General features: G+C 51.9%; 11 protein-coding genes and 1 non-coding gene across 12 annotated transcripts; 7 read left to right on the plus strand and 5 right to left on the minus strand.

The window, feature by feature from the left end:
• Positions 1-12: 12 nt before the first annotated feature.
• BO80DRAFT_358908 (putative methionine permease) lies at positions 13-1688 on the plus strand (the record flags this gene model as incomplete). Its single annotated transcript, XM_025715897.1, has 4 exons — positions 13-303; positions 347-1057; positions 1100-1500; positions 1550-1688. The coding sequence occupies 4 exons, from the start codon at positions 13-15 to the stop codon at positions 1686-1688; spliced, it is 1542 nt and encodes a 513-aa protein (XP_025573934.1).
• Positions 1689-1828: 140 nt separating this feature from the next.
• On the plus strand, positions 1829-3105 carry BO80DRAFT_409804 (uncharacterized protein). The gene is made up of 2 exons (XM_025717896.1): positions 1829-2220; positions 2353-3105. Exons 1-2 carry the CDS (start codon positions 1874-1876, stop codon positions 2876-2878), a joined length of 873 nt encoding a protein of 290 aa, XP_025573935.1. The 5' UTR covers positions 1829-1873; the 3' UTR covers positions 2879-3105.
• A 406-nt stretch (positions 3106-3511) lies between these two features.
• On the plus strand, positions 3512-5081 carry BO80DRAFT_503100 (DUF895 domain membrane protein; the record flags this gene model as incomplete). Its single annotated transcript, XM_025724366.1, has 4 exons — positions 3512-3617; positions 3675-4716; positions 4766-4862; positions 4907-5081. The coding sequence occupies 4 exons, from the start codon at positions 3512-3514 to the stop codon at positions 5078-5080; spliced, it is 1419 nt and encodes a 472-aa protein (XP_025573936.1).
• Positions 5082-5101: 20 nt separating this feature from the next.
• BO80DRAFT_409809 (alpha-keto acid decarboxylase family protein) lies at positions 5102-6907 on the minus strand (the record flags this gene model as incomplete). The annotated part of the gene is made up of 1 exon (XM_025717897.1): positions 5102-6907. One exon carries the CDS (start codon positions 6905-6907, stop codon positions 5186-5188), a length of 1722 nt encoding a protein of 573 aa, XP_025573937.1. The 3' UTR covers positions 5102-5185.
• A 933-nt stretch (positions 6908-7840) lies between these two features.
• BO80DRAFT_384801 (tannase and feruloyl esterase) lies at positions 7841-9639 on the minus strand (the record flags this gene model as incomplete). Its single annotated transcript, XM_025716967.1, has 2 exons — positions 7841-8406; positions 8443-9639. The coding sequence occupies 2 exons, from the start codon at positions 9637-9639 to the stop codon at positions 7903-7905; spliced, it is 1701 nt and encodes a 566-aa protein (XP_025573938.1). The 3' UTR covers positions 7841-7902.
• Positions 9640-11883: 2244 nt separating this feature from the next.
• Positions 11884-12520, minus strand: BO80DRAFT_435898 (uncharacterized protein; the record flags this gene model as incomplete). The annotated part of the gene is made up of 2 exons (XM_025720931.1): positions 11884-12327; positions 12476-12520. The coding sequence occupies 2 exons, from the start codon at positions 12518-12520 to the stop codon at positions 11884-11886; spliced, it is 489 nt and encodes a 162-aa protein (XP_025573939.1).
• Positions 12521-14871: 2351 nt separating this feature from the next.
• On the minus strand, positions 14872-16604 carry BO80DRAFT_409816 (uncharacterized protein; the record flags this gene model as incomplete). The annotated part of the gene is made up of 5 exons (XM_025717898.1): positions 14872-15571; positions 15624-15745; positions 15791-16077; positions 16133-16432; positions 16478-16604. 5 exons carry the CDS (start codon positions 16602-16604, stop codon positions 14872-14874), a joined length of 1536 nt encoding a protein of 511 aa, XP_025573940.1.
• Positions 16605-16969: 365 nt separating this feature from the next.
• Positions 16970-18099, plus strand: BO80DRAFT_409818 (short-chain dehydrogenase; the record flags this gene model as incomplete). Its single annotated transcript, XM_025717899.1, has 4 exons — positions 16970-17500; positions 17557-17737; positions 17790-17912; positions 17963-18099. The coding sequence occupies 4 exons, from the start codon at positions 16970-16972 to the stop codon at positions 18097-18099; spliced, it is 972 nt and encodes a 323-aa protein (XP_025573941.1).
• A 1562-nt stretch (positions 18100-19661) lies between these two features.
• BO80DRAFT_426305 (phosphoketolase family protein) lies at positions 19662-22416 on the plus strand. Its single transcript, XM_025719731.1, has one exon. It carries the CDS (start codon positions 19785-19787, stop codon positions 22233-22235), a length of 2451 nt encoding a protein of 816 aa, XP_025573942.1. The 5' UTR covers positions 19662-19784; the 3' UTR covers positions 22236-22416.
• A 29-nt stretch (positions 22417-22445) lies between these two features.
• On the minus strand, positions 22446-23000 carry BO80DRAFT_503105 (uncharacterized protein; the record flags this gene model as incomplete). The annotated part of the gene is made up of 1 exon (XM_025724367.1): positions 22446-23000. The coding sequence occupies one exon, from the start codon at positions 22998-23000 to the stop codon at positions 22446-22448; it is 555 nt and encodes a 184-aa protein (XP_025573943.1).
• Positions 23001-25042: 2042 nt separating this feature from the next.
• On the plus strand, positions 25043-25154 carry BO80DRAFT_t200. The gene has a single exon. It is a non-coding gene; the product is annotated as a tRNA-Leu (tRNA).
• On the plus strand, positions 25049-27061 carry BO80DRAFT_435903 (aminoglycoside phosphotransferase family protein; the record flags this gene model as incomplete). Its single annotated transcript, XM_025720932.1, has 6 exons — positions 25049-25129; positions 25210-25259; positions 25475-25480; positions 25560-25798; positions 25833-25988; positions 26133-27061. 6 exons carry the CDS (start codon positions 25049-25051, stop codon positions 27059-27061), a joined length of 1461 nt encoding a protein of 486 aa, XP_025573944.1.
• Positions 27062-27181: the final 120 nt, after the last annotated feature.

Below are 27181 nucleotides of genomic sequence, written 5' to 3' on the forward strand. Positions count from 1 at the left end.
CTCACTTCAATCATGACGCACGAACGACAGCCCTTGTTGGCGACCGCCGATATTCTCGATGACGTGCCGCGAGAGGTCCAACCCGGCCAGAAACATCTCACCTGGATCAGCGCGTACATTCTCGTGGTATCTCGAGTTATCGGCAGCGGCATCTTCGCGACCCCTGGGACGATCGTGAAATCTGCCGGCAGCGTGGGATTATCCTTGTTGATATGGCTCGCCGGGACGGTTTTGGCCGCGTGTTCGCTGGCCGTGTCGATGGAATACGGCTGCATGTTGCCTCGCTCGGGCGGAGAAAAGGTAGTTTCCGTCAGTACCCCGTAGCTGTCGGGTCTAACTGGTGTAGGTGTACCTGGAGTATACCTATCCGCGGCCTCGGTTTCTCGCGTCGACGATGGTGGCGGTGCAGGCGGTGGTGCTGGGGTTTACAGCTAGCAACTGCATTGTGTTTGCCAAGTATACTTTTTTCGCGTTTAATGTGCAGCCGACCGAGTTTCAGCACAAGGTTCTGGCGGTGGGATTGATGACCGCCGTGACGATCGTGCATGGCTGCTTCTTACGGACGGGCATCTGGATCCAGAATGCCCTCGGATGGGTCAAGATCTTCCTGATCGGGGTCATCTCGTTGACCGGGATCTGGGTCATTCTGGTGCGTCCGTATGGGCATGATCTGGCCCCCACGACAAATGTGTTCTCGTGGGATACCATGTGGGAGGATTCCAACTGGAGCTGGAATCTGCTGTCCACGTCGCTGCTCAAGGTGTTTTATTCCTATGCTGGATTGAACAATGTGAATAATGTGCTGGGTGAGGTGCACAATCCGGTCCGAACAGTTCTGACGGTCTGTCCGGCGGCGCTGCTCACGGCAGGCGCGCTGTACTTTCTGGCTAACATTTCGTATTTTCTGGTGGTTCCGCTGGAAGATATCAAGAATAGCGGCGAGTTGGTGGCGGGATTGCTGTTTGAGCGGCTGTTTGGCAGCGTCGGACGGACTCTGTTTCCGCTGGCGATTGCCATTTCGGCGGCGGGCAATGTCATGGTGGTGACTTATGCATTGGTATGTCTGCCACCTCCCTTGCGGAATCTATCTAATTGTCAGGCTCGAGTCAACCAAGAAATCGCCCGACAGGGCTTTCTCCCGTGCTCCCGACTGCTGTCATCTTCGAAACCGTTTGGCGCGCCATTAGGGGGGTTGATCGTGCATTATATCCCTTCATTGCTGGTGATTGCGCTCCCACCGCAAGGAGATGTATACAACTTTATTCTGGATGTTGAAGGATACCCCGGGCAGGTATTTAGTCTCGCCGTGGCAGGCGGTCTCTTGCTACTCCGCGACCGCGAACCGGATCTTCCGCGGCCCTTCAAGGCCTGGCTACCAGCTGTATGGCTTCGAATCGCCATCTGCGTATCATTACTGGCAGCGCCATTCTTTCCCCCGCGAGATGGCAAAAGCGACGTGAATTTCTTCTACGCGACGTATGCAATCGTTGGAATGGGAGTGTACGTATACCCTATACCTGTATACGTGATATCAATCTAACGAGGGTAGGATCATCTTTGGTGTTCTCTACTGGTATGTATGGACAGTCTTACTACCCCGCTGGGGCGGTTACCACCTGGAGGAAGAAGACGAGGTATTGGATGACGGGATCAAGATTACCAAGCTTGTGCGTCGTAGTGAGAATTAGAAATGCAGAGTCCTATTATTAATCCAACGGAGTATGCATCAGCCGACTGGATTTATCAGCGACACGCATCCTGGTCGATGGCGTGCTTGATAATATATAAGCCCTACAGATCGCTGACAATCCACACATCACCTTCACAACTTCCAACTCACCACATCACAATCCATCCAGAATAATCAAGTAGTATGGCCGCTGCAGTTCTTCCAGGGGCTCCCACCACCCTCCTTACTCCACCACCCCCATCCGGTTCCTCCGGTCCCCACCACGTCCAAACCACCCTCAACTTCATCAAAGAGCTCCCGGATGGATCCCATCTGGCGCCAGCGTACGTCGGCGTCCCGTCCAGCTACGAGCGGCCTAGCACGGAGCTCCCGGTGACCGTCCACGATGTCAGTGGCCACGAGTTGGACTATACTTTGGACAGCCACGGGTTCCAATTCTACTACCACACCAGCGCGGAGAAGGACTTTCTCGATGATGAGAAGATCAAACGGGAATATTACCCGGAAATTGAACAGTTGTTGAAGGATGCGTAAGGCCCCCTGCCTCCTCCCCTGTCACATCCACCACCACCATCCCTATTCCCCTCCACATCTCATCCCACCACCATCCCTATCCCCCTCCACATCTCATCCCACCACCCTACAATACTAAGCAATAATAGAACCAACTGCACCCGCACCTTCATCTTCGACCACACCATCCGCCGCCCCTCCTCCTCCCCCACCAACCTCCGCACCCCCGTCCAACGCGTGCACATCGACCAAAGCTACTCCGCCGCGACGGCCCGCGTCCAGCACCACCTGCCCGACCTGGCCCCATCGCTCCTAAAAGGCCGCTACCAAATCATCAACGTCTGGCGGCCCATCAAAACCATCACCCGGGACCCGCTCGCCGTGGCAGACGCGCACTCCGTCCCGGATAGCGATCTCCTCCCGACGAAACTCATCTACCCGGATCGCGAGGGTGAGACGTGCTCGGTGAAGCCGAATCCGGATGTGAAGTGGTATTATCGGTATAGGCAGAGTCCGGAACTGGTGACGTTGATTAAGTGTTTTGATTCGAAGACGGATGGGCGGGCGAGACGCGTGCCGCATAGTGCGTTTGTGGTGCCGGGGACGGAGAAGGAGGAGGCCAGGGAGAGTATTGAGGTTAGGGTGTTGGTGTTTCATGAGGATGATACTGATTAAACCTGCGGAGCGAGCGAAGCATGCGAAGCATGCGAGGCGAGCAGAGCAGGGTATGTGCGTAGTATGAGGTGTTTGTTTTATGAGAATGATTATTTAGGGGATGGATGATAGTTAGGGCTGTCTGTTTCTTCTGTCACTATCACTGTTGCTATCGTATCATATATCTTTATCGATAAGAACAAACGGGTGGATGGAACGAGAACCCACAATGCAGCCTAGCAACGAACAATACCATCAATACTGATTTCCATACTTGACACTTTGTATTGCAAAAACTATCTAAAATCTATCTACTCCCCCTCCAGATCCCATCCTACCCGTCAACTGCCAGACCGACCCACTCAGCACCACGAGCAGCGAAAATGCCGTGCGAGCACGTAATCACCCCCTCAAACCACAACATTTCCCTTCCAATCAGCTTCCTGAGAAAAGGGTGCTGATGCCATGCGCGCGATAACATGCTCACGGTCTTCTTCTGTCGGATTTGTGACGAGACCGGTGGATGTGATGGTATTTATCTACCGGTTTTTGTTGATGGTGTATATATGTAGGTATCCCTTGCATCCAGCCCCTGATTTTAAATTTCTGGGTTGGTCGGGAATTATCCATTACAACGCTTCGGTGGTATTCATAATGGCGCTGGAAAAAGAGATCCACGCGAGTGATGAGGAAGTCCAGGTTCAACATACTGGATCGGACACTCCGTCTTCGGTGGTTGATCATACCGTGAAACACCCAGGTACATTCCCTCCCTTCCACCCCCCCCCAAATGCCTCACCACTAACACAGCAGCCAGTAAAATGGTACCGCTCCACCACCTACAACGCCCTCATCCTCGGGCTCTGCAACTTCCTCGCCCCCGGCATCTGGACCGCCATGAACAGTCTCGGCGGGGGCGGGTCGGAATCACCATACCTGGTTGACGCGGCCAACGCACTCACCTTCTGCTTGATGGTATTCTCCTGTTTCTTCGGGAGTATCCTGGTCCGGTACATCGGGATCAAATATACCCTTGTCGTCGGGACGATCGGATACGCGCCCTACGCAGCAGGATTATACACGCATAACCGGTTCGGAACGGATTGGTTAGTGTTGTTTGGGGCAGCGCTGTGCGGGTTATCCGCGGGAGTGTTCTGGATGGCGGAGAGTGCGATTGCGCTGTCGTACCCGGAGCCGAAGAACCAGGGACGGTTTTTGGGGCTGTGGTTGAGTTTTCGCGTGGGGGGGCAGATCCTGGGGGGGGCGATTAATTTGGGGTTGAATGTGGGGAGGAGTACGGCGGGGAGTGTGTCGTATTCGGTGTTTGGGGTGTTTATTGCTCTGCAGGCGTTGGGGCCGGTCGGGGGGTTGTTGTTGAATACGCCGGAGCAGGTGCAGCGGACGGATGGGTTGCGGGTGAAGTTGACGGTGATGAAGGATCCGTGGTTTGAGGTGAAGGCCATGGTGAAGTTGTTCTGTCGGAGGGAGTTTTTGTTGATTCTGCCGTTGATTGCGCAGGCGACGTATACGGAGGCGGTCATGTTTACGTATTTGGATTTGTGGTTTAGTGTGCGGGTGCGGGCGTTGGGGAGTTTTCTGTCCGGGTGTTTGGCGCTGATTGGGGGCAATGTGTTGGGGATGTTTTTGGATAGTGGGTTGAAGTTGCAGGTGAGGAGTCGGGGGGCGTTTTGGGTGGTGATGACGCTGCAGGGCGGGTGGTGGGTGTGGGCGACGGTGGTGACGACGGGGTATTGGAAGAGTGGGAGGACGGGGATTGATTGGACGGATGGGGAGTTTGCGAAGGGGTTTGTGTTGTATTTGATGTGGGTGTTGGGGTTTCAGTTGAACTATATGTTCTTGTGAGTGTTGCTGATCTGCGGTGGGGAGGTCTGATGCTGACACGGATAGGTACTTTGTGGTGGGAAACCTGGCGGCGGATGAGGAGGAGGTGGTGAGAATCAGTGGGCTGCTGAGAGGCGTCGAGTCGGCCGTGCAGGCGGTTTCGGTAAGTCGTCCGATCCCATGGTCGAGAGGTACTGACGAGTGTAGTACGGCCTCAGCAGCGTCGGCATCATGGCCTCGATTGGCGGCACCTATCTCAACTTTGGTCTCTGGGCCATCGCCGTGCTGCCCGCCTGGTTGGTCATTCGGCAGTTTGGCGTGGGCGAAGATCGCAAGCTGGCGAGAGAGTACGGAGCTGATAGATATGAGCAGCGTGAATAAGTCTAGAGTAGATGGTTGTTGGTTAAAATAGACTATGGTTAGGCGATATTGTTAGATCGTATAGATGACTTGCTCATTAATTGATTTATGAACATGTGAATGTGTCTACAGTCCGTCCGTCGCTTGTTGCTTCTGTATCAGCATCGACAATGGACCCGTGGGCGCATCTTCGCGATCCATGAAGACTTCTACCATGCGCAATTCCTTCCCATTGCTCACTACGTCGTTGGCTAGAACGTCCTCCAATTCACCCCAGGTGCGAGCCGTCCCCGTGTAGGCATCTTCACTCGCGCCGAAGAAGCTAGGAGCTTGCAGGTATCTCCACCGCGGCACATCATTGTACCGCTGCTTCCGGCCATGGATGCATCGTTCGATGGTGTATCCGTCGTTGTTGATCAGGAATACCACCACGTTGAGCTTGTGGTTGATGATGGTGGCGAGTTCCTGGGCAGTCATTTGGAAACTGCCGTCGCCGATGAGGAGGATCGTGCGTGCATCGTTGATTCCGTGGTATTTGGACGCCGCGATCAGTTCCTCCTGGGCGAGGGCCGCACCCTGTGCGCCTGGCAGCATATATCCGATGGATAGCCAGGTCACTGGAGCGAATACGCGCGTGTGTGGAGGCAAGGCCATTTCTCGAACGCCGTACCCTGCTGTGCCAGTTTCACCGAGAATGATATCACCCGGACGGAGGAAGTTGGCCAGCAACCGCCACAGCTTATCCTGGGTGATTGACTGGCTGCTGTCGACATCGGAAAAAGAGAGGCGCTGGTCATGCGGCAGGCTGGGGTAGGGATCGTAACGGTAGGTTTGAGAGAGATCAAGGCTCTGCACGAGACGGGAGGTGATGAGCTTTGCGGGAAGATCGCGGACGATGTCGGTGCCAAACTGAACTTCCGTATCGGTGAAGAGAATGGCGGATTCGGGTTTGGGAATGATGGAGTAAAAGTAGGAGTTGGTGGAGCTGAAATGAGGCCCGAAACACAAGACGAGGTCGGCGGCGTTGAAGAACTGTTGCACTGCTGCAGTATCGTAGGTGCCCTGATAGATGCCGTGGAAGTTTGCCTTCGTCTCGTCCAGTAGACCCTTTCCAAACACTGTAGTCCAGGTGGGCCAATTGGTGGCATCCACGAGTTTCTGCACCTCCTCGACAATGCCCAACGGACGAATCTCTCCATCGACAAGAATAATCGGCTGCTTGGCCGCATAGATACGTTCCACGATCCGAGCCACCACATCATCCTGCACCTGAGAAGGAACCACCTCCGGCTGGTTGATCGCAACTCCCAGCCGATCATCCGCCACATATCGATCCACCATATCCACCGGCACTTCAATATACACCGGCCGACTGTGCAGCAGACACTGGCGCAGCACCTCGTCGATCTGTTCCGGACTGGTCCGAGGGTCCCGCAGACTGGCCTGCGCGACAGTCAACTGCGCATGAATCTTCGCGAAACGTCCGTACTCGCCGTCATTAAAGGTATGGTGGATCAATTTGCGCCCGGCCTGGAGTTCCCGGGAAGGAGTCCCGACGATATGCACGACCGGCGCGCGTTCCGTGTAGGCCCCTGCAATCGCATTAACGGCCGACAGCTCCCCCACCCCAAAGGTCGTAACCACCGCCCCAATCCCCTTAATCCTAGCATACCCGTCAGCCGCGTAGGCAGCATTCAACTCATTCGCGTTGCCGACCCAGCGCAACCCAGCAGGCTCCACATAATCCAGGAGGGTGAGGTTGAAATCGCCCGGGACGCCATGAACAGAATCCACGCCCAGCTGGCGCAGCCGGCGGAAGAGATATTCGGCGACTTTGAGAGAGGGCATGGTGATGAGGCAGAATGATCGCTGGGAAAGTCAATCGACCGCGGCGGGCTTTATAGGCGATAAGAACAGCCGCCGATAAGCGATAAGCCGGTGTTACCCCTCATCCCGTGACTCCGACGGCGTCCGGCACCAATCATGTTGCCACCTGCGCATCACTCTGCGCCCTGTCAAGACAAGTGGGAGATGTTGCCTGTGTGCAGTATCTCAATGCGGAGGACAGAGTATGTCGATCTGCTCGGTAGGCCCTATAGCCTCGGCTCAAGTTACCTCTTTCTCTTCCCCACCTTAGGCTCGCTCCAGCTCCAGGCACCCAGGCCAACATCTTGGCATTAAGTGATGCCAAGCATACCTACCTACCTACCTACAAAGTGACTGAACCTTTGACCAGCGTAACTTACTTTTCTTTCCTCTTCCAACACCCTCTTTTATCACCATCTTCATCCCGTGTAACTATATCGATTACAATGTCCCACATTTACCGACAGATATAATAGTTGAGAACTATGTCTATTATTCTGGATTAGAACATACTGTTGGGAGTTGGGTATATTTACTCTGGAGCTATTAGATCAGGTATCCTGAGGACTAGGCTTTATGGATCTTCTTCAGTGGTTAAGGGGTGTTTTATTTCTGGAGTGGACTGATAAGATCTCGTGGCTGGCCAGCGGGTGAAATGAGTGTGATCACGACGTGCCATGTGAATGACATGGCAGAGAAGACCTATGTTCGAGAGCCCCGAGCAAGAATAAGTATTGATGTCGTGGGGGAAATTGTTTGATCGACAATGATTTCGCGGAAAAGATCATTCAGATGTAGATCAAGAAGATTTGCCACGGATCATGGGGAGATTGGAGTTCAATGGTGCAACACCAGCACAGTACGGAGTAACGTAAAGGGGAAATATGCGGAACAACTCTGCTTTAAGTAATCCTTGTCTAATTCTAATGTACATGGTACGTCCCCAGATCTAGTCTAGCCACAGGCACGGTAGTTCCCTAGTAGATGGGAACCTTGAAGGCCGGGAAAGTGTAGTAGAAGGTGTCGGCACCCTCCTTGTCAGACTCGCACTTCCACTCGTCGTTCTCCCAGATGGGACGCTTGGGGAACTGGCACAGGGACTGGACCTCGCCGTCGTACTTGCCGGCATCGACGGTGGCGTTGAGACCGGTGGGCTGGATACCGCTCTCGACCCACTCGATCATGGTGGCCATGTTGTCCGCGGGGAAGGGACCGTTGGGCTGGTAGTCGTTGCGACCGCAGTGGGCGGCACCGGGGACCAGGTACAGCTGGTACCATTCCTTCATCTGGTCGAGAGCCTTGGAGGTGCTGAGACTGGGGTACATGATGCTGCGGACGGATTGCCAGTAGTGGATGGAGGACGCGGTGGGCACACTGGGGTCGTTCTCGCCGTGGTAGTGGATGAGCTTGCCGCCAGAGGACTGGAAGGTGGTCAGGTCGGGAAGGGTGGTCTGGAGAGTATCCATGTAGCGGACCATGGCCTCGTTCATCCAGTTGACGAGGGTATCGTAGGTGACACCGTCAAGGGTCTCGAGGTTGTCCAGCTCGACCAGTTCGATGAAGCGGGTGACGAACTCACCGCCGGTGGAGGGGATGTCGACGCCCCAGGTGCCGGTGGTGTTGTCGTAAGCAGTCTCACCGTCAGTGAACTCGGATCCGATCCGGTAGGAGAGGTAGGCCCGTTCACCGGCCGAGTTGAACAGACCGTCGTAGATGGCCTGGGCCACGGCCACACCCTCGGCAGTCACGTTGCCGGTCTGCTCGGGAGTGTAGGAGGTGGAGGTACCGTCGCTGCGCTTGTTGAAGTTGAAGCCCAGGGAGGTGGACACCTCCGCGGCGCAGTGGTAGGGCTCGCCGATGATGGAGGTGAGGTTGAAGTCGAGCTGGCACAGATCGGTACGGGAGATGACACCGTCGGTTCGGCCATCCAGGGCGTCACAGGCATCGATGGTGGCGTTCATGATCTTCTCCAACTCACAGGTAGGAGGGAAGTAGTTGAGGGTCTGCTCGACGACGCTGGAGAACAGGTGGTTGACCTGCTGCTGACCGTAACGGAAGGCCGGAGCACCGATGATGGCACCATCGTACTCGTCACCGTAACGCTGGATCTGGCTCATACCCTGACGGCCACCATCGGAGCAGCCCTCGTAGTAGGTGTAGATCTTGGCATCATCGTCCAGGCCGTAGAAGGCGCGGGTGAGGGGCTTGCCGATGGTGGTCAGTTCACCCAGGGCCTGGTAGGCAAACATGAAGATGGGGTCCCAGTTGATGGTGCCGTTGCCGGCCAAGTTGACTTCGTCGATGGTGGTGCCGTTCAAGGCACCGTAGCCCGCGGACGTGGCACCACTGGCGGCGCCGTACTCGAGACCACCGGTGGAAGAGCTGCTGAGGGAGTAACCGAAGCCACCCGCCACGTAGAAACGGTTCTTGAAGTCCTCGGGGCTGGGGAGGCCGTAGTTGAGCTCGATCTCATTGGTGGTGCCGGTGTGGACGTAGGAGACGGACACGGCGCAGTAGTCGGTAGATCCGCTGGTGGCCGTCTTGGCCGTGACGGAGGAGGGGATCATGCTGATGCCGTTGAGGGTGCCATTGGCTGGAAGCGCAGCCTGGACGTTGGCCACCGTACAGACGGAGGACAGGGAGGTCGAGTTGGCAGCGCGGGCCGTTGCTGCCAGAGCGACGGCGGCCGCGGCAGAGCGCGAGTATTGACGCATACTGGAAAGGAAAAGAAGAAGGATTGGGAGGCGCCGAGTGCGAAAGAAGGGAGTGAATGGGGGAAGTGAAAGAATGTAGAGGAGCTGGTTGGGAAAGTCACTGTCGAGGTGGCGAGATGAAGCTATTTAAACCCGAAAAAACAGAAGAAGAAGAAGAAGAAGAAGAAAAACAGCCTGCTGGGGCGACGTACGTCAGACCCTATGGCCAGCCGTTTCCGGTTGTTGTATCCTTATCCGCCAGGGGCCATCTGTGGCAATCATCGGGCATGATGTTTGGAATGAAGCCTAGATGACAGGTGGGTCGGGGTCTCCTGAACGATGCAGGCTGCAGGAACGACCCTCTTTCTTCCCGTGTGTGCATGATGAAGTTTAATCAAATTAAACGCGCACAAGGTTTTTGCTCGTGACCCACTTGATGCCCATGGCCCTGTATCTGATATCGCATCTACCGGTTGTTTTAGGGCCGGACTGTTTCCCACTAGTGAGAGCATCCGTTGTCGATCACACCGGGTAGGGGGCGGCGTCGCCCAGAGTTGACCTTTTTTCGTCTCCTGCTGAATCCAACCGTCGGTCTCGCCTTCAGAAACCCTGATTCTGCAGAACCGGATGGCTCAATTAAGGTGATCCAGGGGTGGAGCCCAAGCTTGCGACGCCAGGAGTTCGTCTCGGCGATAACCCGGCGGGTCGGGGCCGTTGATTGGTTCCCGGGAAAGGATTTAGCAGCAGAGTTACGCGTAGCTTTTGGCACCCTCCCTCTGGGTTTCAGGGCCATGGCCAAGAGTGGCTGGTGAAACCCATTCTCTGGTTCTGCAGCAGCCGCCGGTGGATCATTCATTCGTCGACTCCAATTACAGAGTGGAAGCTGATGGAAGCCACCCCGAATTCTAGTCGTTCCACAGTATTGATGGTGCTTCGGGGGGGCATCTCGGGGCTAAGACCTTGGAGAATGGAATGCCGATTATTCTACAGGTAGGAGTGCGCGGATGATTCCATCAGTTGGTCCACGATGGAAAATCTTGCCTGTCGAACCACCCGGTGGATGTGTTGATGCATCACCAGGTCCACTGGCAGAAAATCGTAATCCCCGTCACTACTCGGTACTTCCTGCCCTTATCCCAACTCCCGCTCTGATCCCACTGGCACCGCATACCCAGCTGCAGCAACCGAGACATTTACCCCAGGGACAGGAAAACTCTTGGTGAACGCCTAGATGGTCAACCTTATCGATAGTAAGACATGCCAAGTCCGTCAGCACGAGAGTACTGTCGTCGACAGTCAGGGTGAACTACCCGGAATATCGTATCATCCAAGACCATCAGCGGTTGCGATCTCGGATGAGATATCATCCCTCTCGTCCCGTCTTACGCGGTCAGTCGATGGCGATATTAAATTGTTATGAGGTCCATGCCTGAGGAATCGATCCAGAGGAATATCCATCAACCCCTCGGATTGAGCGGCATAATGACCATTTCTTCGAGTCTAGGAATACTGATACAATTCCAACGTGCTGCAGAGTGAGCGAACATAATCACTAGTCTTTTTGAGATTGGATCAATCCGATAGGATGTCTGAGTGCCTGCAGACAATTATTATAAACTGTATATAATCCAGGCATTGCTCAGATCATGAACTCGATCTCTGTCTATTTTGTCAACCGAGTATATTATCTCTAGGTTTGAAATCGTAAACCCAACATTTAGTCTTTCGGGGAGGTAGTGGGCAACGAGAGCCACAGTGCATCGTGGCCATCCTGTATTACCCATCAGAATCTTTACTTGGTGGAATACGATGGTTTTACAGCTATTGTGTAGAATAAGCTTCCCGAATTCTCTGACATCAATTATGCTATAATCTGGGAATCTATCCAGACACTGTAGGGAGAAGTGGAGATATAACTGTGAGAGGAATTAATAGTAATAATAGTGATTGAATTTGACACCCGGAACAGCAGTGCAATCCTATTCTGAAAGCCCACGCCCGAATCGCGCAATGACTTTTCATTACTAGGGCCCTGTCTTCGCGATATCGCGGAAGATGAAGAGCTTCTTCTGAAATTCCGCACGGGTCTGATGCCTCAGTTCCCGAAAATAAATTACCCACAACAGGAAGCTGAGAATTCTGATTTATCACAAGGAGACCCTTTTTTCATTCACGACAAAGAATCTATACCCCCAGCGTGGTTTGGGTGCTCCCGCATCCATGGAAAGGTACGTATATCCCACTCCCACCCGGACCGAGACCCCATCACGTGTGGCCATACCTAAGAATACCATGACTGTGCGCGGGAAACCCATGATAGTGGTTGTACACAAAGGTAATGACCAGCTCGGTCACCGGTCCGGCAGTGTCGCCATCGAATCTGAACTGCCCTGCATGAACTCCAGACACGACTAAGGGTCGAATCCGCTCAGTGCCGGCGCCAGCGAGGTCAAAGTCACGAGGGTCCAGGTATGCACCAATAAAGCCCAGCTGGCCACACCCCAGACCGGCCTGCAATGAGGGAACGGATTTATCTCGCAGTCTCTTCACATGGATTCCGAGGGCATCGGTCAGGAACTTTCGCGTGGTCCGATATTCGTTTGAGCTGGTGCTTTTCTGTGTCGTTTCGGGCGGCGTCCTCTGCAGCCGGCCACAGACGGTGCGACCAGATGCCACCGTCCGCACTACCAAAGTGCCATTGGGCAACTGCTATGTGCAGGGGTGAGTTTTTACCGAAGGGCGTGCGAGATGCTCCTCGACAACCAAAGGCTTTCCGCGAAAATGAACTCGATAGGGCCAACCCATGAGGCCCTGCCAAGCGTTAGCCACAACCATCTATATACGGATATTTACCTACCAGGACCAGGAGGAAAACCCCTCGGCTGATTCGCGTGGCCGGCATGTGTCGGAAGGAAACCACAATGATGCCTGGGCCATGAGATGAGGCGGGATGCCTTGAGCCTGGCGAATAGTCAGGTCACCCGAATTTGTGATTCCAGCGAGCCTTCGCTTTGGTAGTCATACCCCTCTCTCCATTGGGCTTCCGGGCACTGAAAAATATCTCGTTCGTGGTAACGTACAGGCAGCGCTGTGACAAACTTTGTTCCTGGAATGTCCAGCCACGAGTGTTCCACATGCCCTTCCGCACTTCATGGCATAGGGATGGCAACGAAATGGACAGGGACAGAGTTTGACCATTTGTTTCGTCCAAGATCTTGTGTGACTGACAGTGAATAATTAGAGCTTCGTGCGGAGTTCGGGAGATCGGCAGTATCAAGCGTAGATCAATGATATTCAATGTAAGAATACCTGAGGACAGCAAGATTCTCATGCTTCCGCAGCAAGATCCCGAGGCGTCGATGGTTCTATGACTTATAACCAAGGCTAGGGTGCCTTGTGATGTCAAATATCAATTAGAGTACAGGTCCAGCCGATATTGGAATGGCGCAAAGGCCCGAGCCATCCCATCCACCCACTCCCCTTACAGGACTTGCTCATTGGATGAAGAATTATCATCATGAGTGCCCGACACCATGCATGGTGCAAGATTCTATGCTATGACCACATCGTGCTTTGTAAAATCCCCTGACATGGCGCCCGTGAATAATCTGCGCTGCTGTCGAACGAATCATGAAAATCTGCAGCCATATTCCACCAGGTGCTGCTCAGGGGATTGAGGCTTCCATAAGACGTTATAATTGTATATCAGGCATTGCGAAATTTGATAGATGTATATAGTACCCGGAAGGATGCAAACGTTGGTGATGATAGACATGGTGGAGGATTGTAATTGATCTCGCATGGCATATTTCACAATATGATTATGGTGTCACTGAACCCTACAACTAAAAGAGAAGCTATGTCGAGATCTCGTCAGTCTGTGATATATTATAGTGTTGAGCCGTACACGGGTGTTCTATCTCGAGCCCGAGGACCGTGAGCCCACGAGTATCGAAAGAAGTAAAAATGACAAGCTCGGGGCAGGTGGCCCCAGGCGCCCTTATGTCTTCAGTGAAATGCTGGATGAGAAAGATACTTGTCACAATCCGTGAAAACTGCCTCGCTCTATATATCCTAGGTCATTAATTTGTCGTGAGCCACCTCTTGCATTCAGATACATACCGCCAGGTAAGCTCCTGAGCTGGAGCTTTCCCATACTAGGTCGTGGCCGCCTACAGTCTCGCACACACCTCAAGGCATTCCGAAGTGCATTTTCTTACTAAAGCAGGCAACAAATCTCTCTAAATTATATAAATCATGTACGCAAGTTCTTCAAGTTATACAAATTATTTAACTTGTAAAAACTAATTAATGATAAGTATCTCCAACTTGCAGGGCCTCACGTAGGGCCTCATCCAGGGCTTTATGCAGGGTCAGACTGTTATATAGAGACACGCGGGGCCTCACGTAGTGTCACGATCCGCTCTAAGTGCGCTTTTAGAGTGAATCGTACCAGGCTCTAGTTGCTACCAACTAGGCTATCTGGCAAAAGACTAGAACTCTAAGCCACTTGCTTAGAGTGCGCATCTCTTATAAACCCCATTCACGGGAGGTGAGTCATGTGAGGGGCTGAAGCCTCACACGTAGGGCCTCACACAGGGCCAGCAGCAGATAATATAATAATAATACAAAGTTGAAACTATTCAGAAAGCCGAGTAGAAAGAAGAAAAGAAAACAGTAGAGAGAAATCACAGGAACAAAGTCATATTATCTATAAAAAATAAAAACTAATAAGAAACTGAATTTACGAAACTTTTAAACTAATAAGAAGCGAACGGGCTGGCAACAGACCTAGTAAAAGCAACCCTAGAGTTACTCAGCGCTAGCGCGCTTCGTAAATAACGGTGCATAGCACTAGACAAATTCCTCGCTTGTCCTTTGACTGCAGGATATGCCGTACTATTCATGATGAATCTGCCGTGGTAAAATATGCCCTAAGCAATCCGTACTTTCAAGCGAGAAATTTCTTGTAGCATCCATTATTTTAGCATAGCTGGGGAGCCTCCGAATGTACCTGCTCAAAGGGCTCACTTCGTCCAGGAACTTTGTTGATGTAGCTCGACGGCTACAAGTACAAGGAAGTTCAGCTGCCAGTGTCTCGGTGGCAAGTATTTTCATTTAGTTACTGTCTCTTTCGTTAGATGTGGCTGTGAAAGGGGAATTCACATGAGAAACTGAATACTTTGCACATCAGGAAGATTATCGGCGGTACACAACCGCATGTTCCTGTGGCAATACGCGTCTGTATGATAGCTATATACCATGGTTATCGCCCCTGGCTTTCAGTACAATTGATTGCACTTCGTCCCAGATCAATGGAGAAGTGGTGCCGTATGCATGAGAGTCGTGAGGATACATCGTGAGCATGCGATGGAATTCCTCCACAAAACGGATGTCCATCTGCATTACCAGTTCTGACATAGCTGTAGTGCACCATGCTCGCAATGTAGGGGAAAGAACGTTGCAAGTAGCGAGGAACAAGGTCCAGAGACGAAAGTGGGATGGGAGCCAGCGGCATATAGCAGCATTATGCAGAAACTGCCCAAGACGTGCAATCAGTCTGTCGCTAGTTGATGCGCCTTGTGGCGTCTCGTGAAAGACAGTATTAATTAGCAGCAAGAGAGCGAGGCGACAGACCTCCTGTGCTTGACTTTGGGGATCGCCTTCAACACCGTATTGCACTGAAAGCAGTGTATACTGGATTGACGTCACCCAGAAGCGAACCTGGGCTACAATAGCTTCGCCACTTTTCTTGGTGATATTTGAAAAGGCATCTACTACATCTTGTAGATCGGTCATAGCTGCTTTCAGTGTCCCTTCCACTTGCAGCAAGCTATCCAGATCTTGAAACCCCTGACACAAGCAGTAGTTCTGAGATGCCAGTGGCAATTGCTGAAACCGATCACCGAAAAAGGACACCTCTCCACCATCTACCGATCCATAGATGTCGGCTCTGCAAGACAGATAAGAATATGTCCTGACCCAATTGCTAGCACACAACTCACCGATAAATCTTTCCTTGAACCAGCGGCTTGCCATCTAAGGCGTCCAATCCGCCCCGCAGATCAACCAGCTTTTTGAGAATCCTCATATCAGCACCCCATTGGTCATGGTGACCAACGGCCTTCTATGAAAGGTCAGTCACCTCTTGCGCTATCGTGTTTTTACGAACCTTAGCAACAGCCATACTAGCAACGGCAACTAATGTCTCATCCGAAGGAGCGTGTGCGGAACAAACCACTCTCTCTCGAATGATACTCATGGCTCGACTGGTGTGTCGGATAAAGGCCGGGCTCGTTCCCACCCTGTTCGCTTCCATCGTAAATAATAGACCACACGCTAAAACCACGTGTAGCATTGCTGGATCATGGAAGATTATGGGTGCCCAATAGTCATCAATTGGATTACAGCCCGCTCTCTTCTCAATCGAATATAGGGTCTCCCAAGCATGAGCGGTGTCTCACGGTGGATGTTATTGATAGGCTCGCATCATTCGTAGGAGCGGGATACTCACAGAATGAAAGCAGATCTTGCATGTATGGCTCGAGGGTGATTGGAAGAGTATCGAACGGATCAACGTGACTTGTCAGGGGAAATACGTAAGGAGTGTGGACTTCTGGCGTCGGGAGGACTGGTCTGACGGTCTGCACTTGTCTCTGATTGTGGCGACCACGATGGAGCATTGTGTGGCTTCTAATTGTCATGCGAGCTTTTGGATTGATTTCGGTCTCGCAGGGCCCAAGGTTGACGAATTCGAACTGGGGAATGACTGCAGGCTTGGGGTGTCTGCCCTCCTCTGGTCTTCTCTTTGTGGCTATTATCAGTTAGCGTGACTCCCTGCTATGCCGCTGCGACTCACATCCTACAGGGCGCCCTCTTCTTCGCGGCATATCCACTTTCACAGGCCCGTTGGTATACCGGACCACGACCGATTCGGTCAACGGTCCCACAGTTGAAAATACCACCTCGCTAGGAGTGCTCTCCATTATGATGGAAACGAAAAAAGCATAGAATCTTCCAAGCGTCAGAAGAAGGAGGGAGGGGGAAGATGAAGAACGAACGATGAGGCCGGGCTTAGCGTGCTGTTATCTCCGCCCACTCGGGACGCTAACCCCATCGGGATGCCAGTCCTCTATTAATTCCACCCAAAAGGGTAATCGGCCAGCCGAACTGCTAGACGGATGAATTGGATGACCACTCTATGTTCAGCTCAAGTGTAATCGCACGGTGTTAAGATCGGGGGGGGGAATACCGGTGGAGTCTCTGGAAAACGTATTTATATCTCTGTTCAACCCGACATGTCAACTCCAAACCATTCTTCACAACATTCAGAGTTCATACTATTAACACCATGTCCCCGTACAACTTCCAAACCACAGCAGAAGAGGTGGCTCGAGACTGTCAGAATGCTATCGCCAACAAAACCGTGCTGGTAACAGGTGTTAGCCCTGGTGGTCTTGGTGCAGAGTTTGCCAAGGTCATTGCCGTTCATCGTCCTTCCCTCATCATCCTGGCCAGCCGCAATCGACTCAAGGCGCAGCAAACTGCAGACGAAATTGCAGACATTGCTCCAACAGTGCCTACTCGTGTATTGGAATTGGATCTGGCCTCTCAGACCCAGGTCCGTAACGCTGCTCAGGAAGTCCTGGCATATGACGAACATATAGACGTGCTCGTCAACAACGCCGGCATCATGGCATCGCCGTTTGCATTGTCAGAAGACAAAGTCGAAAGCCAATTTGCTACGAACCATGTCGGACATTTTCTCTTCACCAACCTGATCATGAGTAAACTGGTCAAGTCTGGGCATTGTCGCGTCGTCAATGTGTCCAGCAATGGCCACCAGCTGGGTCCCGTCCGGTTCCATGACTGGAATTTTGATGTGAGTATAACTGCACTATCCGCAATGTTGACAGAATCGTTCTGACGCAGGCTTAGAATGGCAGAAACTATGATGCGTGGCTGGCCTATGGGCAAACCAAATCAGCCAACATACTCTTCTCCGTGTCTCTGGCTCAGAAGCTTGGTAACAAGGGCCTTACCTCCGTCAGCCTGCATCCGGGGACTATTCACACACATATAACGCAGGGTAACTTGGACGAGTTGCTCAAATCACTCAGTACGAGCCATTTGATCTTATTGACCGATCATGATGGCTGACATTATTCAAGCGAAATGGTTCAGGGTACTGGGCTATTTTCGTGACGGGCAGAATGATATTTCATGGAAGACGCTGTCGCAAGGCGTGGCAACACATGTGTTTGCCGCGTTCCACCCGTCCCTCACAGCAACAGGTAGCTATTCTGTGCGCATATCCAAACCTATACTGACTCAAACCTCGCAGAAAACAATGGAAGTTATATCCAGGATTGCACAGTGTTGAAGCGGGAAGATGTGCGCAGCTGGGCTCGTGATCCCATTGAAGCAGAACAATTGTGGAAGTTGACTGAGGAGATTGTGGGTGAAAGGTTTGCGTATTAATATTAAGGACGTGAGAATCACGAGCTAGTATTTTACCATTCCTGACCGAAGACAATATGCCACTCATACACCTTACCCCCTTGTTGCCACGAATGCCATCTTTATGAAGTATTCCTGAAATGTTTGGGATCAGTAGTGATCTCTCCCATACAGTCTTCTTATTAGACAGTATTTGAAGGAGAAATAGTCCTCCCCGACCTAGTGAGACATTGTGTATCTTGCATTCCCTTAAAGATGGCTGGAAGGTGCCTGGAAGCGTCCGCCACATGACCTGCGGTCGCTAACGAAGTGACTGATTTCTCCCACATCCAGTTTGATCCCGTCGTCAGCAACCCACACGGTGATCTTTTCAGTCCAGCTGATGCAAAGCAAACTGTCATGGGCAGTCCATGTGAGACCTTGCTGACCTGTCCCTCCCGAACGGGCTGTTCACAGCCCCCCCCCAATCTTTCTCCTCGGCAATCATTTCGAGAGAATGGCCTATGAGAACTCACTAATGCTTGGCCATGCACAGCGCAGGTTGACAATATGGCAGACGATTTCACAGCTCGAATATACTCTAGTCTAGCTGCGTCCGATGCTCACAAGGATAAGAAAATGTGGACCGGAAATCCCGAATTCGTCTACGGTCACAAAAAGAAACCCACCTCATGGTATGTTAGAATGACATCCTTCTACTTTATCCGTGCAACACGATTGTGACTGAATAGTATCAAAAGCAACAGGCTTTACCCGGTCTTTCAGCTGTCCCGTCCTCGTTTCAATCCACGGATATGTCGCTGCCTTTCTCGCTTCCACCGGAATTCCTCAACCTTGCGGTCACCGCCATCCTGGCATAATCAAGGGGCATCTTGAGAATCTTTCGCCCAATAATCGGAGGAGACTTACGTACCATGCGGGGGGATACAGAATCATAGTAGTAGGAGAAAGGTGCACGAGGTCTCCGGGATCATTGCACCTGAGGACCTACTTGCTACGGCCTGACACCGAAATCCATATCTTGGAATCAAGATCCAATGGCGCCGAGAGAGCAAATCCACAAGGGACTTGTTAGTTGGAGCCACATATGTGAAGGTTGAGGTGTCTGAATGCCTTGGCGCTTTTTGGCGGGATCGGCTCTCATCAGTCTACAAACACTACAGTATCACTTGGTACATCAAGTCTGTCTTAGATTGGATCAAAAGTTACGACTGGCAAGCAGACAGGCGGAATCCGACTTCCAATCCGCCGACTTTCCGGGTTATCAAGGCAAAAATCCCGTGCGGGGATTCCGTCGCCAACAGTGAGTCGGTTGAGCGATTTGAATCCGTCTCCTCTCTTGTAATGGGTTTCAAAAATTCACCTAACCTCAATAAACGATAGCAAACAGCACAATAGGATGGTCTCGACAGGGATACCGCCCGAACGGGATTAGCGTACCACCTGTTGCAAATACTATCCGAACCAATAGGAACGCACCCAACCCACCAGTGACGCAGGAGGCACAAGACGAGAGTGACGGAAAGCAGCGTCATGGACCGTATGATGAACTGACATGCTGATGCTACCAGGTGAGAAACGAACAAAGAACACGCATCAGGCCATAGGGAAATGGCCAGATCCAGACTCTGGAGTCTTGTTAAAAAACCTCTAGCCGCGTACACTGATCTCTCAAGACCATCAACCTGACAGCCCGATACTCCACCATGCCATCAGATCCACCTGACGAGAGCATCTCTGCTTATGGAGCTGCTCGCTCCACGGTCGAGGGTCAACCCCTCGATTTCGAGGAGGTCCGAAAGACGGACGCCTACTTTCGTGCCAGTATGTACCTATGTCTGGGCATGCTCTATCTGCGCGACAATGTCCTCCTGAAACAGCCGTTGAAAGTGGAGCATCTCAAAGCACGCTTGCTCGGTCACTGGGGATCGGATGCGGGTCAATCCTTTACCTGGATCCACATGAACCGACTAATCAAGAAGTACAATCTGGACGTGCTCTTCATCTCAGGTCCTGGTCACGGCGCCCCGGGCATCCTGTCCCAGTCCTACCTGGAGGGCGTATACTCGGAAGTCTACCCCGAGAAGTCACAGGATGAACGAGGCATGCAAAAGTTCTTCAAGCAGTTCTCCTTCCCCGGCGGCATCGGCAGTCATGCTACCCCAGAAACACCGGGGAGTCTTCATGAAGGCGGAGAGCTGGGCTACTCCATCTCCCATGCTTTTGGGACCGTCTTTGATCATCCCAATCTTATTACCTTGACCATGGTGGGCGACGGCGAAGCTGAGACCGGCCCTCTCGCGACCAGCTGGCACAGCACCAAGTACCTCAATCCCTGCACCGATGGGGCTGTTCTGCCCGTGCTCCATCTGAACGGCTACAAGATCAACAACCCCACTCTCCTTGCGCGCATTAGCCACGACGAACTGTCATCTTTAATGCGCGGCTATGGGTGGACCCCCTACTTTGTCGAAGGTAGTGATCGGGAAACCATGCATCAAGCCATGGCCGCCACGCTCGAGCACTGCATCCTGGAAATCAAAAACATCCAAGCCAAAGCCCGCGAGTCCAAGAAGCCGTTCCGCCCTCGTTGGCCCATGATCATTCTCCGCAGCCCCAAAGGCTGGACTGCCCCTCGGGAAGTCGACGGCAAGCTTCTCGAAGGCTTTTGGCGCGCGCACCAAATTCCCATCACCGACGTGCTTACCAACCCGGCACACCTCAAACTTCTCGAATCCTGGATGAAGAGCTACAAACCTAGCGAGCTCTTCACCCCAGACGGCCATCTCATCCCTGAGCTTCAAACCCTCGCTCCAACTGGCAAGTCCCGCATGAGCGCCAACCCTGTCGGCAACGGTGGCCTTCTCCGACGGCCCCTGGATCTCCCAGACTTTCGCACCTACGCCTTAGGCCCCGTCGACCCCGGGGCCACGATCCGTGGCAGCATGGTGAACATGTCCCACTACCTCCGTGACGTGGTCGCCTCCAACCCGACCAACTTTCGCGTGTTCGGGCCCGATGAAACCGAATCTAACAAACTCTCTGAGATTTACAAAGCCGGCAAAAAGGTCTGGCTAGCCGATTACTTTCCCGAAGACTCGACTGACGGCGGAAATCTCTCCCCCTCCGGGCGGGTCATGGAGATCCTCAGCGAGCACACCTGCGAAGGCTGGCTGGAAGGCTACGTTCTCTCAGGTCGCCACGGCTTGCTCAACAGCTACGAGCCCTTTATCCACATCATCGACTCAATGGTCAACCAGCACTGCAAATGGCTTGAGAAATGCCTCGAAGTGGAATGGCGCGCCAGAGTCGCCTCCCTCAACATCCTCCTAACTGCAACCGTCTGGCGCCAAGACCACAACGGCTTCACCCATCAGGACCCAGGCTTCCTGGACGTGGTCGCCAACAAATCCCCCGAAGTCGTGCGCATCTACCTTCCTCCTGATGGTAATTCTCTGCTCTCCGTGATGGACCACTGCCTTCACAGCACCAACTACGTTAACGTCATCGTCGCCGACAAACAAGACCACCTCCAATACATGGACATGTCCACGGCCATCGCGCACTGCACCAAGGGTCTCGGGATCTGGGACTGGGCGAGCAACGACCAAGGCCACGAACCGGACATCATCATGGCCGCATGTGGAGACGTTCCCACGCACGAAGCCCTAGCAGCCACCTCCTTACTGCGGGAACACCTCCCCGAGCTGAAAATCCGCTTCGTCAACGTCGTCGATCTCTTCAAGCTCATTTCGCCATCCCATCATCCCCACGGCATCTCCGACCAACACTGGAAAGCCATCTTCACTGCAACCCGACCCATCATCTTCAACTTCCATTCTTACCCGTGGCTCATCCATCGCATGACCTACAAAAGACCCGGTCAGTCGAACCTCCATGTGAGAGGGTATCGCGAAAAGGGGAATATCGATACGCCATTTGAGTTGGCAGTGCGGAATGGCACGGATCGGTATAGTTTGGCGGTGGATGCGATTGATTATGTGGAGGGGTTGGGGAATACAGCGGCGGGGGTGAGAGAGAAGTTGGTGAATATGAGATTGCTGGCTATTCAGAAGGCGTATGATGATGGGGTGGATCCGGAGTATATTCGGAGTTGGACATGGAAGTATCCCCGCAAGAAGGGAGAGGGGGTGTAGCATGATTTGCGTGTGTGAATAACTCTACGAGCTGGGTGGGTCAGATTGATGGATGTTATGATAAGGGGTGACAAATCAAACAACTATCACCTACTACCACTACAATCCCCATAACCCCTGCACAATTCCATCACTACCCGCAATAAGCCTCCTCTCCCCCAGCCCCTACCCCTACCCCTACCCCTAACCCCTAATCCTAAGCCTTAGGCATTAAACAGGAATATCCAACACCCCCTCAAACACACACTCCACCTCAACCCCATCCTCCCCATCCTCACAAACCCACCCATCCCCACTCCCCGCATCCAAACTCACCTCCCCTTCCTCGGGCACATAGGCAATCTCCGTCGTCTGCACCTTCAACGTAAACGTCTCAATATCACTCCCCAATCCATCTGGAAAACTTAGCGCGTAGGCGGTATATAGACAGTCGATTACGGTTGATGCGGAAATGGGGGTGCTTGGTTGCCTGTCGTCCAGAGACATTGATATCAGTATAAACATAACTTGCTTTTTGTTGGACAGTGGATGGGAACAGAGAAGAGGGTAGAATGGGAGGGGGTATACGAACCAGTACACTTCACAAGCAGTAGCAGTCTGGTTATTATTCAAATCGCTGGCTTCGAGGAAGATGGAGGCGGTATCGTTGGTGAAGGTTTTGGCGCTGAAGTCGATGACGTTGAAGGGTTTGAGGGAGCGGGGGGATGGGGCGGCGAGGGTGGTGGTTGCGGTGGTGAGGAGGGTGAGGAGGGTGTTGGACTTCATTTTGGGATTTGATTTGGAGTTGATTAGGGGGGGTGTTGTTTGATGGTCTTGCTCTTGCTCTTACTCTTGCTGTCTGTGTTGCTGTTGCTGGTTATGTAGTTGGAGTGGGTGGTGCAGAGGGTTTTATATCCACATCCGGGCATTGTTTACAATCAGGATGTATGAAGGTAAAAGGCACAGGTCGAAGTGTCAAGGTAGAGGTCTTCTAAGACATACAGATGACTATTGTGTTCTGCTATTGTATGATTGAATGTTTTGAAGATGGCGCACTCGTATAGATGCATACTTGACTGTGACAAGCATTTCTTGGATACTGGATCATCCGGATTAGGGATACATCAGCTACTCCCAGACGCCGGAACGGCTCCCATAGGACGATATGAGATAGCTTGTGAATGATACTGTCACTTGACATGGGGCTTAAGCCTTCATGCTGCCGCTAGCTGCTGTGGCTGGCTATTTCTATCCGGAGGCTACTCGGCAGCTTTTCCCTGTATACGTGGAATTTTTGAATCTCTTTAGATAGCATTTCGAGCATGATGCATGCAGATTGAGTTTTCATCGCACTGTAATAAGATGCGCAACCATGTGGTATGGGCGGGATGGAGATTATTGCTCTGATCAACCGTATTTTGATAGGTCACCCCAGAATCCGGGGTAAGATAACCAGCAAGAAAAACAGGAACATTTAATAAAATATGATTTGCTCCTGCTTAAATCGTAGTGAGTTGCGTCAGCACGGCTATCTATCCGGTCTGGTTGAGCAGATGAGGCATCAAAAGCGCCACCTCGGACGTTAGCTCGGCAGTTGGGGTATCCGAAATCAAATCCGGGAAGTTGAGTGCCAGATACGTTGAAAGATGCAGAGCTGGCGGATCAGGTGGAGGAGATACCCACTGTATACCTGACGTAAGCGCTAAATGCTGATGTCTCACTGCTGTAAATCATCATTCGCACTGTTTTTGTCTTCGGTTGTTTTTCCTTGGTAGCCGATATGGCTCTATTCCAATTTATCGGAACCACATCCATCTAATTGCTATTGTGGTCGGTTGGAGAACAAGATCCAAAGCTTTACCAGCAATATGGGATATCGATTCCTTGTATGCTGCGCTCTACTACGCAGCCACCTACCTCAATACATACATCTCCTCTTTCCTGATTGAATATCCAAACATACCTCAATTATGCCTTGTTGAAGATCCGCATCAACAATATGGGCTACCTGGATACCGTATCACCCATTCATGACCCACCGAGACAAGTACAAATATCAGCTGAGAAATCTGCGAGTACCAGGTGGCGTGGGCACGACAGCCGAACATAGTCTTCACAGGATACGGTGCAGAGCACTCACTCTCTCCTTCAGTAAGCGCAGAGTACTTTTTTGGAAGGCTTGATGTCTAAATATCAGTTGATCCGCAAGCATGCTAGCTCGGATGGAGTTGTACCTCGTGACAGCTGATGATCCGAGAATTTGGCATGACTTTATAGGAGACAGATGCGAGAAGTTCAGTGCTTTTGCATGGTTACCAGGTCATTATGCTGAGGATTGGCTCGGAAGGGGTAGGGTCATGGTGACCTTGATGTATTCTCTAGCTGCATCGAATGATTCAGATGGGGGTGCGTATTTCTTCTCGAGTCAGACCTGTAGTTGGGTATATTGAAGAGAGAATACTAAGTAAATGATATTGTATGTTGTAGTAGGTCGAACAAATCAATTCTTTGTGTATATCCAATTAATTGGATATTATGATGACGAGTGTTTGAGTTCTTTGGATGCCTCCGGATCCGAAATATATATCCACTGCTACACTCACACCATCATTCCATAGATTTCTCAGCAACACTCCTTACCGAAGTAATCCTAATTATTTCAACCCCAGGACTTACCACATTACTTCCATAGTTTGTTTCATCCTATCTTGCGACGATACTATATCATATGCACCTATTTACAACGATAAAAGCCAGCGGGATGTATGTCGAAGCAGCAACTTTTAATGGCCTGATATAATTAATTTTGAACCGTGTTTTCATCAACAGGCAAGATGGCCGAGCGGTCTAAGGCGCTAGGGTCAGGTCACCTGATCTTATATGTTCTTCGGAATATTCCTAGTCTCGAAAGGGGCGTGGGTTCGAATCCCACTCTTGTCATCTTTTTTTTCTTTCTTTGCTTTTTTAGCATGACGCTAAATGAAATTGTAGACAGGAACCGTATCTCAAGGCTATGGACACCGTGCCCATACAGGATAGGGCTCGGTATGCCTCCGATTCGTAGCGGTATTGGCACAGATCTACCCATATTCTGCGGATTAATCATGACTTCTAGGAATTCACGGCATCTTAGCTTCTTGTGTCTTGTTCACTGTTACAGCTCTCGACACTGCAGCAGATCTCGGAAGCTTCTGTGGCGCGTTCTCATTGAAGCGAATATCAGTCTCTAGGTGATGGTCTGCCTCTGAATCCATTAATAGATCATGGTAAGTGCTAGACAAACACCATACCCTTGGAATATCTTTCCCAAGATGCCTGGCTTGTGTGACTGATGGAATAAGACAGCCAACATCAATCTTCCATACCCGGCTTCGATCATGGGCCAGCCGCGGGATACCGGAACCGGCTAGTGCCGGCGGGAACAATATGTTCCGGGACTTACCAACCATTGGCCCCCAAAAAGATCCGATCAAGTGTCACGTGGACGGTAACCATCGGTCGGCTGCTGACCAGCCGTCAACTATTGTTCTTCAGTGCCTCAGACATGGTTCGAACAACCGTCCATAAAATCCTCGTTCATCATGGTTAGCCAGACATCTGGGTGTAACAACCCTTCAGATAAGACTTTGGATGCGGTAGAAGAAGCTGCGGCACAAGTCAACAAGCTTCTTCTAAATGACTTGAATGCAAAAGTCAAAGCATACCCAGCCATGGATTTGACGCAGTTGCTACAGTTCAAGCTCAAAACCTATCCCCCTCTACGTCAAGCCTTTTGTGACTCAGCTGTGCAGTCTGAAGCTGCCTCAACGGAGAGCACTGAATCTTAGCCTGCCTCTCCGCCGGATGTAAGAGAACAATTCCGTGTCCCCCGGGATGTTCTCGTCATACGTTCCATGAGTATGGCTGTGACCCAGGCAGCGCAGTCGGACTCGTCCTTCGCTGGCGAGCTTCCTGAACTCTCGACCACCATCATCGGTCTCAATGATCTTATCTCGCGCAGTGACGTAATCTGGCATCTAGGGTCTACCGCAGTGCTAGGTCTCACCCCGAACCTGGTTATGAAAGTCGGCAATGACATCGATGTGGATCATCTAGAAACGTTGGAATATATAAGACAACAAAACCTACGTATCCCTATGCCGGAAATCCATGGTGTCCTTCGACAGTCAGGCACCGCGCGGAACTTTGTCTTCATGTCGCGTGTCCCGGGAGAGCCCCTGGATTTGATGTGGAAGACATTAAGTCCGCAGCAGAAAGCCTCGGTTAAGGAACAGCTCAATGCAATCTTCACTGATTTGCGATCAGTCCCTGTTGCGCCATCGGATGAACCTAATGCGGTGTATGGTGGCGGCAAGCCTCGCCGGTGTAAAGATACCCGAAGGCAGATCCGTATGGCGGACGCGCCTATTGGCAATGAATCGGAGTTCAACCGCTTCCTATCTTCAGACCCCCGACGTACCGAAACGGGTAACATTGCGATGATTCGATCGTATTTGGGAACCGACCACAAGCTCGTGATGACCCATGGGGATCTTCATCCTCGAAACATCATGGTGGCTTTTACCCCGTGCTCACCCGACCACAATAGAGTCAAAGGACTGTGTCTGCATCCATCCGAAGCCTTGGGTGGTCCAGATGACCTACCCTGGGCGCAGGTAAATATCACAGGTATCTTGGACTGGGAAATGTCTGGTTGGTATCCGGAGTACTGGGAATACGTGAAAGCACTGAACACGATCTCTCCGGGGGGCGACTTCGACGATTGGTGGGCGTATTTGCCAACGACAATTGGGGTTTGGCCTAAAGAACATGCTGTCGACTTGATGCTGAGTAGCTGGCATGGTTGATCTGGCAGCGGCCCCCCAAAGGCTACAGATCGTAAGATCGCTGTGTAATGGGCTAATAGCCCGAACTGCTCATAGCATTGTATCCCGCCTTTTGTCCTAGGAGGACATGAGGTTGGTGGT

Source organism: Aspergillus ibericus (genome assembly GCF_003184845.1).
Source record: "Aspergillus ibericus CBS 121593 unplaced genomic scaffold BO80scaffold_27, whole genome shotgun sequence".
NCBI lineage: Eukaryota > Fungi > Ascomycota > Eurotiomycetes > Eurotiales > Aspergillaceae > Aspergillus > Aspergillus ibericus.

Bases quoted from the DNA above. Each gene is read 5' to 3' on its own strand.
- BO80DRAFT_409804 (XM_025717896.1), top strand. From the start codon at position 1,874: ATGGCCGCTGCAGTTCTTCCAGGGGCTCCCACCACCCTCCTTACTCCA. The intron at 2,221-2,352 runs GTAAGGCCCCCT...AAGCAATAATAG, and splicing joins GAACAGTTGTTGAAGGATGC to AACCAACTGCACCCGCACCT.
- BO80DRAFT_426305 (XM_025719731.1), top strand. From the start codon at position 19,785: ATGCCATCAGATCCACCTGACGAGAGCATCTCTGCTTATGGAGCTGCT.